General features: G+C 41.8%; 1 protein-coding gene across 1 annotated transcript in view; it reads left to right on the top strand.

Moving 5' to 3' along the window:
- Positions 1 to 20,858, top strand: part of DNAH11 (dynein axonemal heavy chain 11) — a 277,792-nt gene that overhangs the window by 199,804 nt on the left and 57,130 nt on the right. The window contains exon 62 of the mRNA XM_037890566.2: positions 11,540 to 11,674. Within this exon, the coding sequence (XP_037746494.1) occupies positions 11,540 to 11,674 (135 nt within the window). The remainder of the gene's footprint in view (positions 1 to 11,539; positions 11,675 to 20,858) is intronic.

The raw sequence follows: 20,858 nt of genomic DNA, 5'->3' as shown, positions 1-20,858 counted from the left end.
TCATTCTGTTATTTATATGAGCTGTATATCCCTGCAGAATCAGTTGTTGTTATATGGCTATTGACTTGTTGGTGGATAGGAATAACTTCCAGATTGGGCATTGGAAGCTCATGCCCATCTGCATTTACGCTTGGTATTAATTAAATAATAAAAATGATATTAAATCCCTTCTGAATCTTTAAGAAAAACATTGAGAAACTTGGAGATAGAAACCAGGACCTCAGCTTCTTCAGACCATCCTGTCTTTTGAGATATTGGTTGTACCAAAAAGTATAGTTACCACGAAATATTTATTGAACTCTTTTTCCAGTGTTTATATTCAGAGCCACGTATGCTTACTTTCTGGACAAAAATAATTCTTTACTGCTTTCTTTACTCCTGTCAGCCCTGCTGAATCAACTTAGCTGTGAGAAAGTGATCTGGGATGCTGTCCTGGCTTGCTCATTGTCAGATTGTTAACAAAATTCCAATAGAAGGAGCAGATTCTATCCTGAGTCAGACCTGCGCAACTTCATTTCTAACTGGGGAGAATTTGGCCTGCAGAATCTTTATTATCAGGGAGTGACATACAAGAAGGAAAGAATCCAGGTCGACTTTCAGTTCCCAGGCTGAGTTTGCAAGGCTGGCAAATAGGTGGTTGAGAGGAGGAGGAATAAATCCTTTAAGCATGTTTGACGGTAATAATGATCTGGAAGTCATTGTGAGATAGCAAATGTGGGACTCCCACAGTGCCTTTCTTAGTCAATTTTCAGAGTAGAGAGCTTGTGCTTTCTTGTTCTGTGCTTAATACCTCAAAAAACTTTTTACTGTCTGCTTATTCTTATAATTCAATAAGGTCCCATCTCTGAGTCCAGTTTCTGACCCTTAATATATGTGCATTTCCCATTTTTTCCTCTTACGAATTTCTCTACATGTGGTCATGTGTTTATTTTGCTTTAATTATGGTGAGTTTCCTGTAGGAAAAGTTGTACACCACAGGTTAAGTTACAGTTCCCCTTGCTGTTATCTGTTTCCTGTATATGGCCAAATATGTCATCACATTGCATATTTAACATGAATATTTTTCTCAATAGCCATATAGAATACACAATAGATCTTCAGCCAGGCTTCTTTTCACAGAGGGGCTGGATGTGGTTACTTGTTCTAGTAAAACAGACAATAGAATGACAGGTTACAGTTTTGTCTTTAAAAAAGTTAGTCAAGTCCAGAGAAGATTGTGAGGAGCTTCAGATGGATTTCACCAAGCTCAGTGAATGCACAAAACTATAACAGATGAAATTAGATATTGATAGGTGCAAAGTAATACACATTTGAAGGAATAATTTGATCTCCTCCTCCACCTTTCTGGGTTCTAAGTTAACTGTATCATGTGAGGAAAGAGACTTGAACATCATTATAGACAGTTCAATGAGGACCTCTGTTCAATGTCAGCATTGGTCAAAAAAGCAAACACAGTGCTAGAATGCATAAGAAATTGAAATGTAATTACTGGCTTGGTATATTGATTAATTTCTTAGCCTGCAGTGATCGATCAGGGCTCAGTCCCCTGGATGGCCACAGCATCAGGAAAATTATTACCCATGTTGTTGGAATGAGAGACCCGAGGAGCACATAAGAAACAATTGCAGTTTATCACAAGGCCGTTTATTAACCAATCCGCTAAGTAGAGAAACAATCCCAGAAACATTGAAATACAACAGCAGGGAGAGTGTGTGTCAAGGTTCCTTCCCCACTCTGAACTCTGGGGTACAGATGTGGGGACCTGCATGAAAGACCCCCCAAGCTTATTCTTACCAGTTTAGGTTAAAAACTTCCTCAAGGTACAAACTTTGCCTTGTCCTTGAACCGTATGCTGCCCCCACCAAGCGTGGTAAACAAAACAGGGAAAGAGCCCACAGGGAGACGTCTTCCCCCTTTCCTGGGGAAGGCTTGATAAAAATCCTCACCAATTTGTACAGGTGAACACAGACCCTTGGATCTTAAGAATAATGAAAAATCAATCAGGTTCTTAAAAGAAGAATTTTAATTAAAGAAAAGGTAAAAGAATCACCTCTGTAAAATCCGGATGGTAAATACTGGTTGTCCGTTCTAAAAGGGCTTCTAAATTTAACAACCGGCCAAAAGTGGTGCCTTAAGCACAGACTCCGTGGGTGCTCCGGGGCTGGAGCACCCATGGGAAAATTTGGTGGGTGCAGAGCATCCACCGGCAGCTCCCCGGCCCCAGCTCACCGCCGCTCCACCTCCACCCCTGAATGCGCCCAGCCCCAGCTCACCTCCACTCCGCCTCCTCCCCTGAATGTGCCTCCCCGCTCTGCTTCTCCACCGCACCCACCCCCGGCTTCCCGCGAATCAGCTGTTCACGCTGGAAGCCGGGGAGGGCTGAGAAGGAAGCGGTGGCTTCACGCTCAGGCCCGCAGAGGCGGAGCGGAGGCAAGCTGGGGCGGGGGGGCGCGAGGAGGGCCACCCGCGCCGCAGCAGGTAACCTGGGGGGCGCGCAGGGGAACCGCTCCCCGCCCCAGCTCACCTCCGCCTCCCTGGGCCTAAGCATGAAGCCACCGCCTGCTTCTCAGCCCTCCCGCGCGAACAGCTGATTAGCAGGAAGCCGGGGCGGGGCGGAGAAGCAGGGCGGGGTGGCGCATTCAGGGGAGGAGGCGGAGTGGAGGTGAGCTGGGGCTGGGCGCGGGGCGGGGAGCTGCCGGTGAGGGCTCCGCACCCACCAAATTTTCCCCAGGGGGGCTCCAGCCCCGGAGCACCCGGGAAGTTGGTGCCTAAGGCGCCACTTTTGATGTGATCAGTGAGGGGAGCGGCTGCTCCCCCTGCTCTCCCCCTTGCTACGCTACCCCGCCCCTAAGAGCCAGAGGGACCTGCTGGATGGTTCCCAGGAGCTGACCCAGGTAAGCACCACCAGGACTCCCCACCTCGCCCCCCGGCAAGTCCCTAGGCTCTTAGGGGTGGGCACCCTCCTGCCCGGTTCTGGGGGCAGTCAGGGGACAGGGGACGGGGGTGGATGGGGCGGGGGGGGGTGTCAAGGAACACAGAGGTTGGATGGGGCAGGAGTCCTGGGGGGCGGGGCAGGAGTCCTGGGGGGTGGGGGCGGGCCACGTCCCCCTCGTGGGGTGAGGAGGGAACCGGTTGTTAAGATTTTGGCAGCTCATCACTGCACAAGGTTATTTATCAGTCAGCTAGTCATGTCAACCCATTCTTCAGCCTGAAGTCCTGTTTGGCTAAGCTAAATATCTTACAGACCTTATTCCTGTATGCCCTATATTAAAATATTTAATTAATACTTACATTTCACCTCTGTATCCTAAATATACCCAATATCTTTTATCCTTGGCTATAAAATGGAAGGGAGAATAATGCAGAAAATACAGCACCATTATATAAATGAATAGTGTGGCCTCTTTTGGAACACTGTATGTAGTATTGGTCACCTCCTCTCAGAAGAGGATCTTGCAGAATTAGAGGGGGTTCAGAGAATAATTAAGGGCCTAGGAAAAGTCTCATATGAAGAAAGATTGGAATTGTTTACCTTAGAGAAAAGGCAAATAAGAGGGGACATACAAATGTATAAAATAAGTGGCATAGAGAAGTTAACTTAGGAACTTCTATTCACTCTGTCATGTAACACAAGAACAGAGAGAGTAAGTGAAATCGAAAGGTGACAAATTCAAAATTCCATATAATGCATATTTAACCTGTGGAACTCCTTGCCACAAGACAGTCATAGATTTTTTTTTCAAGGCCAAATGGGGTTGTTATGATGATCTAGTCTAATCTCCTGAATAATACAGGCCATTGTATTTCACCCAGTAATTTTTGCATCAAGTTTGTATCTTGTGGTTGAGCTAGTGCATATCATTGAGTCCAAGAGCTGAGCAGGATTCAAAAAGGGATTAGACCTTTGTATGGTTAACAAGAATATCCAGAGTTTATATAATAAATATTAGAAATGAACAAGAGTTTTGGAAGAGAAATAATCCCCTCTGCTTCAGGCCTTAATGCAACCTCGATCTATTGAGAATTAGGGAGAAACTTTCCGTGGGGGCAGGCTATCCTATAAGAAACTAAGGGGTTTCTTACCTTCATGTGGCTCATTTGGTGACAGGATGCTGAACTAGATGGACCACTGGTTTGATTTAATGTGGCAGTTCCCTTAGAGTAAGGGAATCATGAATACTGCAAGATCTCCTGTTGAGCTGGAGAACTCCATGCTTGCTTCTTGCAGCCCACATCTTGGATCCCCTCAGCTTCAATTATGGGGTGGTTTGTTCATAGGCCAGTGGAAAAAATCTTGCAGTTTATCCAAATGCCTTATGTTTTTCCGCAAACTATAGGAAAAAGGGACTACTTCCCAGTGTGTTTTGCTGTTTTACATGAGTAATCTGATTTAAGTAGCTCATTTGTATAAATTACGAATATACTCAAAAAGGCATCCTGAAGCTATGTGGCATTATCAGATTTCGAAATGGGCTCACAATAATTCATAGATTCACAGATACTAAGGTCAGAAAGAACCATTATGATCATCTAGTCTGACCTCCTGCAGAACGCAGGCCACAGAGTCTCACCCACCCACTCCTGTGAAAAACCTCTCACCTATGTCTGAGCTATTAAAGTCCTCAGATCGTGATTTAAAGGCTTCAAGGAGCAGAGAAGCCTCCAGCAACTGACCCGTGCCCCATGCTACAGAGGAAGGCAAAAAACCTCCAGGGCCTCTTCCAATCTGCCCTGGAGGAAAATTCCTTCCCGACCCCAAATATGGCAATCAGCTAAACCCTGAGCATATGGGCAAGATTCACCAGCCAGATACTACAGAAAATTCTTTCCTCGGTAACTCAGATCCCACCCCATCTAACAGCCCATCACAGGCCATTAGGCCTATTTACCATGAATATTTAGAGATCAATTAATTACCAAAATCATGTTATCCCATCATACCATCTCCTCCATAAACTTATCGAGTTTAATCTTAAGGCCAGATAGATCTTTTGCCCCCACTGCTTCCCTTGGAAGGCTATTCCAAAACTTCACTCCTCTGATGGTTAGAAACCTTCATCTAATTTCAAGTCTAAACTTCCTGGTGGCCAGTTTATATCCATTTGTTCTTGTGTCCACATTGGTACTGAGCTTAAATAATTCCTCTCCCTCTCCGGTATTTATCCCTCTGATATATTTATAGAGAGCAATCATATCTCCCCTCAACCTTCTTTTAGTTAGGCTAAACAAGCCAAGCTTCTTGAGTCATCTTTCATAAGACAAGTTTTCCATTCCTCGGATCATCCTAGTAGCCTTCTCTGTACCTGTTCCACTTATTGTAATGTAGCACTAGATAAAGGAAAGATACCACTTGGCAGTTACTGCAATGTATTTGAATTGTCCATGTTAAGGTAACGTTTTAATATCTATTACTGAAATAATTGAAACATTTTTATTAAAACTTTGTGCTTATCTGACAGTATTATATAAGGCTTAAAAAGATTAAAGTCATTATAACACTGCAGTCTAAATCACCAAGAAACATATACGAACAAACACCTTTCCAGGATTGTCAACTAGACAAAAATAAAAATTTCTTTTAAAAAATATAGTTAAAACTAGGGCTGTCAAGTGATTAAAAAAATTAATTGCGCTGTTAACAATAGAATACCATTTATTTTAAATATTTTTCGATGTTTACTACATTTTCAAATATATTAATTTCAATTACAACACAGAATACAAAGTGTACAGTGCTCACTTTATATTTTTAATTACAAATATTTGCTCTGAAAAAACAAAAAATATTTATTTTTCAATTCACTTCATACCAGTTCTGCAATGCAGTCTCTCTATCATGAAATTGAATTTACAAATGTAGAATTATGTACTCCAAAAAATGCATTCAAAAACAAAACAATGTAAAACTTTAGAGCCCACAAGTCCACTCAGTTCTACTTCTTGGTCAGCCAATCACTCAGACAAACAAGGTTCGTTACAATTTGCAGGAGATAATGCTGCCTGCTTCTTGTTTACAATGTCACCTGAAAGTGAGAACAGGCATTCGCATGGCACTGTTGTAGCTGGCGTTGCAAGATATTTACATGCCAGATGCACCAAAGATTCATATATCCCTTCATGCTTCAACCACCATTCCAGAGGACGTGCTTCCATGCTGATGAAGGGTTCTGCTTGATAATGATACAAAACAGTGTGGACTGACACATGTTCATCCCATAGAATTTAAAGTGATTTAGGATGAAAAAACTCTCTATAACTATAGTTATACAAACATTGGTGTAGCTGACAGGAAGTGTATTGTATAATAACAGCAATTTACTTTAGGTATGTTGAAGGTCATGAAGCTAAAAATGCATCCTGATCAGAAAGTGCCATAGAAGCAAGAAATTGAGATAGATTGTTCTTAGAGGAGGATCACTGGCCAGATTCATCAGTACTTTCCCCATGACTGGCACTGCTCACACTCTGATGATTTTTGTTCAAGAAAGTGTAGGGTTTTCCTTTATGTATAATTGCAATATTGCCAACTCTCGTGATCTTTTTCATGAGTGACAGCATTTTGGCGGGGGCTGGAGTCTGGTCTCCCAATAGTGTGAGAAGCTCCAGTCTTCTAACCAATTTGAGCCCTACCAGGTGGCAAACCCCTTCTGATTGGTTGCTTAGCCCCAGCGGGTGGGCAAATGGGGCAGGCAGCCAATCCCAGCTGCTTCAGGAAGAGAGCACTCTCCTCCTTCCCCTCCCCTCAGCAACCTGAATCTATCCTCACAGGAAGGAAGGGAGGGAACAGGAGGGAGCTACGGAACCCAGTGGTTCAAGATGGCTCCATCCACTCTTTTTCCCTCTTCTTCTGTGAGCAACAAGGTCAGGGTGGCACCATTGCTTCTGCATCCCCTGGCCTGGGAAGGGGCAGAGGGGGTGAAGAACGCCAGAACTGCTCCCCACCATCCTAGAAGGCTGGGAGGCCGAATAGATGTAAGGTGGGAGCTGAACTGATGTATGGTGGGGGCTGTCGGGGCGGCTGAATTGATGTGGGGACAGGATTGATTTGGAGGTTGGGGGGCAGAATTAATTGCAGGGATGGGTATGGGCAGCTGTGGGGGTGAAAAATCTCCTTTCCCAATAAATGTGGGAGAGAGAGAAACACTAATTGTCTCTCACGCATGCACACACACTAGGGATGAGCAGGAGGAGTTCAAAAGACAGACCCAAAATAAAACACAATATAATTTAAAAAAAAAAATGCCATGAATGTTCGGGGGAAATTTCATGATTTTTGATTTTTTGAGGTTGGCTACTGTAATTTGCACTTCTCCAGAAAAAAAATAAAGTCCTAACTGTGTTCTGTCTTTATAATGCTAAATTCCCAGTTGCTGGCCTCTGTAAATGGGTCCTGGTTAATGTCTGTCAGGAATTGGGGCAGGAGCAGTTAAGTCTAGTGGTCAGAGCCAGGATACACAAGCCAAGGGCCAGAACTGGGTTACCTGGAGTCAAGGTTGAGACAGAGCTGGAACAAGGCCGGGTGTATCTAAGCAGCAGGTCAGTGATCTGCCTTGATGCACAGACAGCCTCCAGGTGTTTCTCCTATGTCTTAAATAGTGTGCCTGGGCCAATAAGAGAATGTGGTAGGCTCCTCTAGTCAGGGCCTCTCTTGGCAGGACATCCAGTGGTGCTTGGCCTCACAAGGCTCATAGCCCATCAGTCACTGCTGTGCCAGACCTGTTGGGTGGCAGCATGGATGTGGCAATTTCTCATGGATCCACAGACCGAGGTTCTGGCTCCCCAGATTCTCACAGTATGGTGGTTACAGGGTGAGCTGGGCTTTAGACCCCTTTTTAGTTCCTGTCAAGTGCACCTCTTTGGTGACAGGTTTCGCTACTGTCACCCCTTTCTGGGTAGAACCATGCAGTCCTACCACTCTAAGAGTGGATCTCTGGGCTGCAGCTCCTCTGTTTACCAACTGTGATAACAGGACAGACCCAGCTGTGTTTGGCACCTGTAAGCCATCTTCCTCCAGGAGCCTGTAACCAGCAGCTGATTAAAAAGCTGATTTAAAACCAGAAGCTGACTCAAGAGCTTCTTCTAAGCCAGTGGTTTTCAACCTGTGGTCCGCGAAATCCTGAGAGTCAACAGACTATGTCTAAGATTTCCAAAGGGGTCTGTACCTCCATTCAAAATTTTTAATGGGTCTGCAAATGAAAAAAGATTGAAAACCACTGTTCTAAACAAGGCATTTATTTATTTATTCACCCACAGGTACATAACAAGCAGAGCGCACAGGGATAAAACTACAGAAGGTCTATATGCCTGTGCTATACCTAAACTTTATTTTTTATTTCCTTGCAAGTTTTGGGTAAGTTCTGTTCAGCCCAGACCCCTGCTCCAAGTTTGGGGGAGAAAGCCCCTTCAGCATTCTCTGTTGGCAACAGCTCACTAGAGCTGGTTAAGACTTGGAATTTCTGTTTTGTGGGAAATTTTGACATTTCAAAGTTTTTTGTTTTCATTCCATGTCAGAATGAAAACAAATGTTCTTGAAATTTCCCATCAAATGAAAATTCTGAAAATTTTTGTTATGGAAAAATTGTTTTGGAAAATTTTTGGAATTTTATATTTCATATCTTTTTTTCTACTACTGATGTCATAATATAATAGTTGAAAATTTCTATTGTTTTTATTTTATTACTAAAATCATTAAGAGCATCCGCTATTTAGTACTAATTGAAACATTTATAATGTCTTTTCTAGATAGTCTCCCCTCTTTGTGTTGTATTGAAACAGTTTAACACAGTGTTGCTTCCTTGGGCCATTGTGTCTTTAATGGTTTAGTGCCACTTTGATCTGAGGCTTGGGAAAAATTAACCTGGTCTGACTGGAACCAGGCAGGTTGGCATTCCCCAATAAATAGCTCCTGCATTGTTTCCATGAGGACCCTTTGTATTCTCACTGGTGGGGTACCTTATCTTTGTTATTGTTTTGCTTCCTATTTGTTCCCCCCAGCAGTCTCCTTTGATTGGACTCTATGCAGTCAGGCAGGATAATATCAAGCAGGTAAACTGAGATACATATGGTATTCATAAAATATAATACAGATATCTCCATCATTCTCCACAGTCATGAAAGAAAAACTTTTTTAGCTTTGTATGTTAGACTCTTCTTACTATTTGCTGCATTCAAGACTCACTCAGTCCATTAAATCTGGTAGGATCACAGTTAACATTCCATCTTTCTCAAGTGTCCCTTTGGAAGCCCTCAGAGGATTTTGTCACAAAAAATGGGTCGTCTTTAACTTTCAGGTTTAAAATCATCATCATAAACACCTCTATAAACGAAATAGAAATCTTGTGGGTAATGAGGGAGCCAATACAAATCACCTTTACGTATCAAGATCTAAGCTGGCATTCCAGCTGTTCCCTTCTTTCCAACATTTTATTGCTCTCATTGTACTGCTTCAATTCTTTGAAATTTTCCTGATTGTCTGTTTTCACTCCCATGGATTTGCCTATCCAAACTACTGATCTTGGTAATTATAGTCTAAAACATTTCTTCCCAGGAAATCATTCTGTTGTGGAACTGTGTACTCTTTGCTTCTTGGTAGCTCTTCTCTTAGTACCTCTGAGATGGAGTTATTTTTGTGCAAGGCAGAAGTTAGCTAAGCAGTTTCTGAAACTGCCTTGGGACAGCAAAATGGCTTCAGAAGACCTCTCTGCAACTGCTTTCTTTCAAAAGTCTTTTTTATTGTGTTCTTGCAGTGCCTCACCTGGATGTTGATGTGCAAAAATGAGACTTTCCAACTGGTTACCTTTTTGTTAAATCTTACATGACGACATGTCTGTCACTCAAGCATCTGACTTTGGTGCCACCTTTCTTTCATGTTTCTTCACTCATTTATTTTTTATTTTTTTGCTGTGCTAGGAAGCATTAATTTCCCTTTGGAAGTATAAGGGGGAGGATGCCTGGGCGATGGAGAAACTAAATCTATGATCAACACATTGGACTTTTTTGTCTACCTTCTATTAATGATTGTTAAAGGTGACCTGTGAAGGGAGGCGAATGTGTGTGTCCTTGTTTGATTTTTTGTCATAAATAAGGCTACGATTTAGTCACGGATATTTTTAGTATAAGTCATGGACAGCTCACGGGCAATAAACAAAAAGTCACAGCCAGTGACCTGTCCAGGACTAAGAACACCCCAAGCTAAATCTTAGGTGCTGGAGGAAGGAAGGCGCTCCAGCAGATGCTGCTGCTCTGTGGGAGGTTGGGAGTGGGGGTGCTCTGGCCATTGCTGCTGCTCCAGGGGGCAGCAGCCCAGGGCACCATTGCTGCTCCTCCTACAGGGGGAGGCGGCCCGGGGCACCGCTGCTGCTCCCAGACCGCTGTTCCACAGCAGCTCCCGGGACCAGCTGCCTGGGGCCACCCAAGCAGCGGCCCGTGCGGCTGGCCCCAGGGTCACCCTAGCTGCTTGGGCAGCCCTGGGGTCAGCCGCTGCAGCAGTGGATGTCACGGAGGTCCTGGAAAGTCACAGAATCGGTGACCTTCGTGAAAGACTCACAGCCTTAGTCATAAACAGAAGGTGGCTTTTAATTTTTGTTTGTAGAGGTAGGGGAAATGTAGGGTCTTTCCTAGATTTTTGGTCTTGTTGGAAACTTTCAAGGATTATTGAGAGCTCTCTTAAGCTTTAATGGAAGAGTTGGGCTGACTAATCTTTAATAATAATAATTAATAAAACAAATTCTCCGTGTTTCTCAGATGTTTCAGTTAAAGAGGGATGAATAGAAATAATTTTAAACATTCTTGTCTAAAAATCCTTTCCCCACCTTTCAGTCTCTTGTGATACTACTAGTTCTTCAGTTAACCATAGAATCTTCCAGGTTAGAAGAGACCTAGGATTCTCATGTATAACAATGAGCAGAGAGGAAGAATCACGATGGTCTTTTGGTTAAAGCCCTGGACTGGACTTGAGATCTGCATTCCCTTCCTGTATCCACTACAGACTTCCTGTGTGACATGGGGAAAGTCACTTGATGTCCTTGTGCCCTGATGTCCTTCTGTAAAATGGGGATGATTACAATTTCTGTCCGTCATCTTTTTGCTGTCTGTTTACATTGTGAGCTCTTTGGAGCAGGGATTATTTCTTGCTATGTGTTTTGTACGGTGTCTAGTACAATGGGGTCCCAATCTTGGTTGGGACCTTTAGGCCTTACCATAATACTCATCCTCGTCATATTAAAGCAGAAACCTGATTCCTTTTAAAACAAAGTAACTTCAGACTTTTCCCACCTATCCCTGTGGTCCAGTGTACTCTTCATTATGTCTGTCAATGTATGCTTAATAAGAAACTCTGGAATTTGTGCGTGTGTGTGTGTGCGCGCGCGCAGCACACAAAATCTGCCAGGAGCTCCATAGGCATATAGGAAGACACAGTTCCTGCTTTAAAGACTTCACATCCTTCAGAATGAACGTCATTATATACATGTAAACTATTTATTAAAGTAGAGAAAAAATGGCTGAGGTTACAAAACCCATATCTGACTCTGTTGTGCAGGATCTGGATAGCAATCTGTGCAGACTCACGGCATCATTTGAAAAAGCAATAGCAGAAAAAGTCCAATGTCAAGAAGATGTGAACCGAACCAACAAAACAATTGAGCTGGCTAACAGACTTGTCAAGGGACTTCAGGCAAGTAGATTTTTTTCTTAATGCTGTTTCCAAAATTAATAATTTAAATATTTGGAATATTTTAATTATTAATTTTGAAAACTATTCTGATTACATTAAAAAATTCTAGAGCATTAGATATTAAATTCCCAGGTAAATCACTTCAGTAAAAAAACAAGCAAGCAAACACAACCTAATAGGCAAGGTAAGGTAATAGGCAACCAAAATCTGAGAATACTATCAGAGGTGTCATGCATTTTTTTAAAAATCACATGCCCCTCACTAGGTTATGTTTGCATGGCCCACAGAGAAAAGTCTCCATAACTAAGTCACCACATTTGTACACAACTGTGAACACATTATGACAGCATGGGCAGCCTCTGGTTAATGAGCAGAGAGACTGAACAATCCTCTAGGTCAGGATTGAGTCATATTGCATCCGCCCACATTGCACTTAGTCTGTAAGTAAGTAGAATACGCTAGTTGGATTTTATATATATATATTGCTGTTGCAAAACTATTCATATTTAATAGGAACTAAATGCATTTTTATTAAAAAACATAGTATAATTTTCAATGTAGCCATTATCTTTATGTGTAGACAAATATCATCATAGTAAAACAGATGCCTGTTTAATGGTCAGTTTCTATATAGCCATTCAAGTAAGACATAGTGCTGCTATAAGGCTTCTCTAATTACTCACACAGATAATGCTGTCTTGACACAATATGTGGAATTTATTACACATCCTTTCTTGGTAAATTAGTATTAACAATAATAAAATAATAAATACATGGAAGATGGTTATACCACTTATATTCCTATGTTCTTCCAGTGTATTTTTAAAAGATTTTTTTAAATATAGTAAAGTTCAGTTTAGGGCTGTCAATTAATTGCAGTTAACTCACGCGATTAACTCAAAAAAATTAATCATGATTAATTGCAGTTTTAATCGCACTGTTAAACAATAGAATACCAATTGAAATTTATTAAATATTTTGAATGTTTTTCTACATTTTCATATATATTGTATTCTGTGTTGTAATTGAAATCAAAGTGTTTATTATTTTTATTACAAATATTTGCACTACAAGAATGATAAACAAAAGAAATAGTATTTTTCAGTTCACCTCATACAAGTACTGTAGTGCAATCTCTTTGTTATGAAAGTGCAACTTACAAATGTAGATTTCTTTCTTGTGACATAACTGCACTCAAAACCAAAACAATGTAAAACTTCAGCGCCTACAAGTCCACTCAGTCCTACTTCTTGTTCAGCCAATCGCTAAGACAAACAAGTTTGTTTACATTTACAGGAGAAAATGCTGCCCGCTTCTTATTTTACAATGTGACCTGAAAGTGAGAACAGACGTTTGCATGGCACTTTTGTAGCTGGCATTGCAAGGTACTTACATGCCATATATACTAAACATTCAGATGCCCCTTCATGCTTTGGCTACCATTCCAGCGGACATGCTTCCATGCTGATGATGCTTGTTAAAAAAAAAATAATAATGCATTAATTAAATTTGTCACTGAACTCCTTGGGGGAGAACTGTATGTCCCCTGCTGTTTTACCTGCATTCTGCCCTATATTTCATGTTATAGCAGTCTCAGATGGTGACCCAGTAGATGATGTTCATTTTAAGAACACTTTCAGGCTGCAGATATGACAAAACACAAAGAAGGTACCAATGTGAGATTTTTAAAGATAGCTACAGCACTAAACCCAAGGTTTAAGAATCTGAAGTGCCTTCCAAAATCTGAGAGGAACGAGGTGTGGAGAATGCTTTCAGATGTCTTAAAAGAGCAATACTCTGATGTGGAAACTACAGAACCCGAACCATCAAAAAAGAAAATCAACCTTCTGCTGGTGGCATCTGATTCATATAATGAAAGTGAACATGCGTCGGTCCACACGGCTTTAGATGGTTATCAAGAATAACCCATCATCCGCATGGACGCATGTCCCCTGGAATGGTGGTTGAAGCATGAAGGGACACATGAATCTTTAGCACACCTAGCACATAAATATCTTGCGATGCCGGCTCCAACAGTGCCATGAGAATGCCTGTTCTCACTTTCAGGTGACATTGTAAACAAGAAGAGGGCACCATTATCTCCTGCAAGTGTAAACAAACTTGTTTGTGTGAGCAATTGGCTGAACAAGAAGTAGCACTGAGTGGACTTGCAGGTTCTAAAATTTTACATTGTTTTATTTTTGAATGCAGGGTTCTTGGTACATAATTCTACATTTGTAAGTTCAACTTCCATGATAAAGAGATTGCACTACAATACTTGTATTAGGTGAATCGAAAAATACTATTTTTTTACAGTGCAAATACTTGTAATTAAAAATACATATAAAGTGAGCTTTGTACACTTTGTATTCTGTGTTGTAACTGAAATCAATATATTTGAAAATGTAGAAAACATCCAAATATTTTAAATAAATGATATTCTATTATTGTTTAACAGTGTAATTAATCACACCATTATTCGCGATTAATTTTTTTAATTGCTTGACAGTCCTAGTTCAGTTACATTTCATAAAGTCTTTGTTTACGTATCCTGCAAGAACACAACTCACTTATTTTCCAAGGAATGCCTCCATTTCTGCAGACAACGTGGGTGAGGTAATATCTTTTATTGGACCAACTTCTAGAGGTGAGAGAGACATGCTTTCAAAGTCACCTGAAGAAGAGCTCTGTGTAAGCTTAAAAGCATGTCTCTTACCAATAGAAGTTGGTCCAATAAAAGATATTACCTCACCCGCCTTGCCTTTCTAGTATTCTGGGCTACAAAACACTGCATTTCTGCAGTCAGGCAGTGAAGACTGTGGTCAAGGAGATTTAAGTCAGTTTGAAAAGCAGAATGGGAGCGCTTTAATTTACTGAAACCATCTGATGCGATTAAAACAAACCAGTTTTTGTCATCTAGTTAATTTTAATTTGCATGTTGTCAGACACTTAAAGAAGAAAAAAATTACTCTGTTTGTTACAGCACAGTGAAATCACTGGTGTATTTTCTTATTAGCTGGGATTGAACATTTTTTTAGTTGGAGCAAGACAAACCTCAGATTCTCAACATTAGCCAGATGTTGCAAGTACTCACTACCACGTATAATCCTACTGCGTTCTCAATGGGTCTATGCCCGGTGGTAATCACTAAGGCTTGGTTTTAAGGGTTTATTTCAAATGTGAAGAAAATTCTTTCCAAAGACTGAGAGTTTTCTTTAGTGGTAGTATTGTGTAAGATAAGAGAAAATATTTTAAAGGATTCATTCAAAATGTCATCTTTTCCTCTGAGAATAAATTCTTTTTGACTAGAACAGGAGACAGTTAACTTCTGGAAAGCATCAAGACTGATGATTTTGTCTATATAGCATTGACCTGGAAGCTCAGCCATTCAGACTAATAAATCAGGCAATTTATATTTAATCATTAACTAACTCCCAAGCTGAACAGCTGTTCAAAATTAGAAATGGGTCACCCCGGCCAGGATGACATTACAGGCAATCTATAATGCATTAGAATAAAATTATAGTGATTTTTAACTGTCTGGAAATTTATTACACTCCATGTTCCAACTCTTAAACCCTTGTTAGCCAATGTCACTAGTGATTTATGGTTCTTGGGTAGTATGGTAAAATTACTGAAGATTTAAATAGACTATCATTCTATGTTTAGTAAATCTTCAAATTTCAAAGCTATTTTGGAAGATGAGGTGGGTGCACTTTGTTTATGACTTACCAGCCAGTGACAACAAGGAAGGAGAATGGATAAATCTAAAAGCCCTCTTGTACATTAATGGATTTATTGTCTGGTTGACTTAAGTTAATGATTTAAGGAAGAATCTAATAGGGTCTAAAAAAAGTACTGGATATCTAAAATTCTTCAAAATGAAGGTGCTTGATTACAGAAGTAATTGTTAGTGCTTTAAACAAAAACAGTCCTTACTCTCACCATTTGTTGGACATCTCTTATGCATGAGAACACACTTAAAATTAAGCACCATCACACGTATCAAGTTACATTTCATGAGTTTGCACCAGGAGGCTTAAATGCTCACACAATTAAGAATTGTGGTTTGGGTAAAGATACTTCCGTTATCTTTGTGGATAATTGGGATGCACATTGTTACTCCTGAGGGCATTCTGTGCACAATAGTTTAAAATTCTACAAATTGTATTTGTCAAATAAATGTGGAGGCTCCAGCATGGCATTGGGGAGCGCAGGCCACTGGCTGCCCAGAGGTGGGAGATCACTGTGCAGATCCCCTCTCCCGCTATGGGACACAGACTAAGCAGTGAGGCTGCACACAACCCTGACACAGCGAAAGGACTGGGACTGCCCCAGAAACACCCCAGGGCCCTTCTCCTCTGTACCAGGTGCACCAGGTGTGGGCAGGCAGGCTCAGCAAGGCAGTATCCAAGTGTGGAGGGGCTTAGTGTGAGGAGATCCAGGTGTGGGTTGAGAGGGTTATGTGTGGGGCAATCTGGGTGCAAGCGGCTCAGTGGGGGATCCGGGTGCAGGAGGGATCTGGATGCACAGGGGCTTGTTAGGGGGTTCCGGGTGCAACTGTAATGGGAGTCTGCTGTGGGGGCCAGGTGAAGGTGGTTGGGGCTAAGCAGAAGGGGTCTGTGTGGGGGGGGTTGGTGGGGGGGGGTTCCAGATGCTGGGGAAGTGGGGCTCAGTGAGGTGGGGATCTAGGTGCATCTGGTTGGGGCTTGGTGGAGTGGGGATCTGGGTGTGGGTGGCTTGTCAGGTGATCCAGGTGCAGGGGGAGTGGGGCTCATCGGGGGTTCCGAGTGCGGGGGTGAGGCTCGGCAGGAGGGTCTGGATATGAGGGGGTCTGGATCCATGGGGACTGGGTGGATGGGGGAACAGCTCCCTGTACAGGGATCCCTCCCCTGCATCTGAGGAGTGATGGGCACAGGTAATTGGGGGCGGGGGACCTTGCAGAGCTTCCTGCAGCTAGGGGAGAAATCTAGGGGTGAGTCTGATGCTGTGCAAGGAAGAGGAAGTCTCATCCTCCCCAGCCCAGACGGAGCTAGCAGCTGAGCCCGGCGCAGTGTAAGAGCCACCAGCCAAGTCTTCCCCAGTCGTGTCCCCTGTCCTACAGCGATTTACCTCTCTGCCGGCTGTCCTGGGCACCCAAAACATACTGCTGGGGAGGGTCACATGACTGCTCTTGTGGCTTCCCTTTGCTTCCCCATCAGAAAGTCATTTTTCTACAGGGAAGTAAAAAAAAATCTGCAGGGGATATAATTTCTGTGCATGTGCAGTGGCACAGAATTCCTCCAGGAGTAGGACACATGTTAAAGCAGAGGTTTTGGAATTTGTCTTTTTGGGAGTCTTGTTCATACACAGTGAAATGATTAATTTGAAATATGTTACTTTTCTGCTGTGTGACTATCACTGTCGCTTGTCTTGATCACACCATGAAAGGGACTGAAAAACTAGAAAACGACATGTATTGTGTATTTTTTCTAGTTTTCTTCAGTCAACAAAATTAAATTTTATGTTGGAGGCGGTGGGGAGAGCCCTTATCAAGTTGGCCTGCAATGTGCTTCCCTGCACTCATGCTGGCAACTGCTGCATGGGGTCTGTTTGCTCATTGTGGGATAATCTTTTGAGGTCTCCTGGATATCTGCTAAAAGAAAAGGAGTACTTGTGGCACCTTAGAGACTAACCAATTTATTTGAGCATAAGCTTTCGTGAGCTACAGCTCACTTCATCGGATGCCTTTCATGCAGGTAAACATGTTTCAGAATAACATATGGCCACCTCACTAGTGCCACTGATACTCCTGAGAGAGGCAGAAATATTCCTATGAATGTATTTGTACAGATATTTCAGATCTGCAAAAAAGTACATAAATGTATAGCAGTTCTAATATTTTACAGGATATATCTTGGTCATTCAGAATTCTGCCACAATGAAATACATGTGTTTATCTCCATCTCTGATATGTTGAAAATATTCTTTAATTTTCCATATTAATATCCTTAATCATAATATACAAAAGTAGTTACTGAACATCTTTCAGAATTTAGGCCAAATCTATGCTTTCAGTAACCTTTGGGACCCGATGCTGCTGCCAGTTCCCTCAATGGGAATTCCATACACAGAACAGTTTCAGGGACAGCATGCCAAATGCTTTAAAATACGTTTTTATAATGTGTTATACATTTTGATTGGAAAGCAGATAGAGCCAATTTTTAAAATCTATTTTTAAAAATATTTATTTTGATATATTTAAAGTGCCTATTCCAGTGGCTCTAGATGCTTTAACAGCTTTTAAATACACAATAAACTGTCTGCATAAGCCACTTAGGGTAAAATAACAATTGCCTATACTTCTCCTAATAATAACCCCTCGACACTAACCGCACAAGATCTCTCCAAAACATCCCAAAATGTGGGACTGAAAAAAAGATGTGCTTTGCAGAAATCCAGACGCTGCAAAAATAAGAACATGGAGTAGAGCAAGATCCGAAGTCAAAGAACGTCTTATTGTGAATGCCCTACTACCAGCCCTTCTCCCTTACAAACCATTAAGTTGTTAGTGTGAGTACTTCAGCTGATTGCATCTTTGGTGGTATCCCATGAGGAGAAAGTCAGTCTCTTAGCTAGTCATGTTTAAAACTATTCAGATTTTTCCCCTAGCTATTCCTTTCAAGTATCTGGCCCTCATAATGTTTTCCAACAAATACAGTGAAGTTGGAGAAAAAGAGTTTATGATCCCAAATCATTCAGTAAAATCTCCATGACTCATGATGGGTGAGTCAAGCAAGACAAAATAAGTATGAAACTTCTTTAACCAAAACTTGAACAAAAATTGTTATGTTTTTGTTGAGGGTCAAACAGTTGACTTTTTCCCTTATTATTCTTCATTTCTGGCCAGAAGCAATGAAATACCACATGAAACATTATTAGCAGAGTATACGTGGCCCAACCAGAAGCAAAAATTACTGGAAATGTGGTGAAAGAGAGAGACAAAAAAACCAAGCAAGCATATTTTTTCAATAATTCCATCCTAATGTTGCAGACTCAGAAGTTGCCAATAGCCACAAAAAAGTATGAGAGAGACAAGGTGGGTGAGATAATATTTATTAGACCAACTTCTGCTGGTGGAGGGGACAAGTTTTTGAGCTTCACAGAGCTCTTCCTGAGGTCTGGAGAAGGTAACCAGGGTGTCGTAGCTAAATACAAAGTGTGGCAGATTGTTAAGCATAAAGGGCTCACGTGTTCTAAGAGACCACTTATAAATGAAGTGGGCACTTAACCCCTCTGCAGTCGTGGGATGATGGAGGGTTAATAGGCAGTGGAGTGTGTTACAAATTGTTGTAATGATAAAATCAGTGACGGTTAAGTCCGTGATTTTTAGTGTCCAGCAGAGTTAGGAATGTAAGTGTCCAGGCACATCTTTTGAAGGTGTTGTGCAGGTTTCCTTTGAGGACAAGGACTGATAGGTCACATATGGAGTGAACTCTGTGAAAAGTTGTCACCCACAGGTAAGAGTGTTTTTGTCTTTTATCATTTGTGTGAGTTCACTGTTAACCTCCCTCAGAACGCCATTCTTGTCACCATGGATGTCACCTTCCTATACACCAACATCCCTCACCATGACATTAAATGTCTACAAGACAATGAATAACACTCTGATATCCATTGCAAACACATCACCAAACTCATCAATTTCACCCTCACCTACAACAACTCTACATTTAACAACAAACACTTTGCTTAAAACATGGGAACAGCAAAGAGTACCAGGATAGCTCTCCAGTATGCCAGCCTCTTCATGGGCCACCTCAAGGAAGAATTTTTTTAAAATGCAATGTGAAATGTATGGTATACCTGAGATACACTGATGATATTTTCATCTTCTGGACAGATGACCTAAATTCCCTCAGAGATTTCCACCACAACTTCAGCAACCACCACCCATCCATCAAATTCTCTCTAGAGCATTCCCTCACTGTCATGTTCCTGGACACCACAATCCACCTCAAAAATAGAACCCAACAGACAGCTATATACAAGAAACCCATGGATCACCAAGCTTATCTCTACAGTAGGCATCCCATCAAGAAATCTGTTATCTACAGCCAGGATCACAGATGTCACAGAATATGCTCCAAAGAAAATTTCCAGAATACACATGTTAACGCTCTTAAAACTGCCTTCACCAGATAAGGACACTCCACCACAAAAGTAGATTGCATTATGGAATGGGCCACCCAAATACCTCGAGAGAAACTGCTTCAACACAGTTTAAAAAAAACAACAAACCACTGTCCACACACCCCAAGTTGTCATGTACCACTCAAAGCATACAGAATTCTATCCATTAAATACAATCCATACTCGATGGGGACTGCATACTGAAAAAGATCTTTTCCAAGCCTCCTTTTCTGGCCCTCAAACACAACCCACCAACCTTGCCAAACTCATTATCAGAAGCAAGCTCCCCTCAGACCAGGAGACACAAACCCAAAACAGCACCAGGCCCTTCCAGAACAACAGATGCAAAACCTGCAGCCATATCTGGACTCATAGATATTAAGGTCAGAAGGGACCATTATGATCATGTAGTCTGACTTCCTGCACAATGCAGGCCACAGAATCTCACCCACCCACTCCTGCAATAAACCTCTCACCTATGTTTGAGCTATTGAAGTCCTCAAATCATGGTTTAAAGACTTCAAGGTGCAGAGAATCCTCCAGCAAGTGACCCCGTGCCCCATGCTACAGAGGAAGGCGAAAAACCCCCAGGGCCTCTTGAATCTGTCCTGGAAGAAAATTCCTTCTGGACCCCAAATATGGCCATCAGCTGAACCCTGAGCGTGTGGGCAAGATTCATCAGCCAGATACCCAGGAAAGAATTCTCTATAGTAACTCAGATCCCACCCCACCTAACATTCCATCACAGGCCATTGGGCCTATTTACCATGAATAGTTAAAGATCAATTAATTGCCAAAATCATGTTATCCCATCATACCATCTCCTCCATAAACTTATCGAGTTTAATCTTGAAGCCAGATAGGTGTTTTGCCTCCACTGTTATATCATCTCCCACCACACACCTTTCAAGATCCATGGGTCCTACACATTCCTATCCCAGCATGTGATTTACCTCATCTAGTGCATCAAATGCCCCAACAACTATGTGGGTGAAACCAGACTATCCCTATA

Source organism: Chelonia mydas, chromosome 2, assembly GCF_015237465.2.
Source record: "Chelonia mydas isolate rCheMyd1 chromosome 2, rCheMyd1.pri.v2, whole genome shotgun sequence".
NCBI lineage: Eukaryota > Metazoa > Chordata > Testudines > Cheloniidae > Chelonia > Chelonia mydas.
This window is presented reverse-complemented; position numbering and strand designations above follow the sequence as displayed.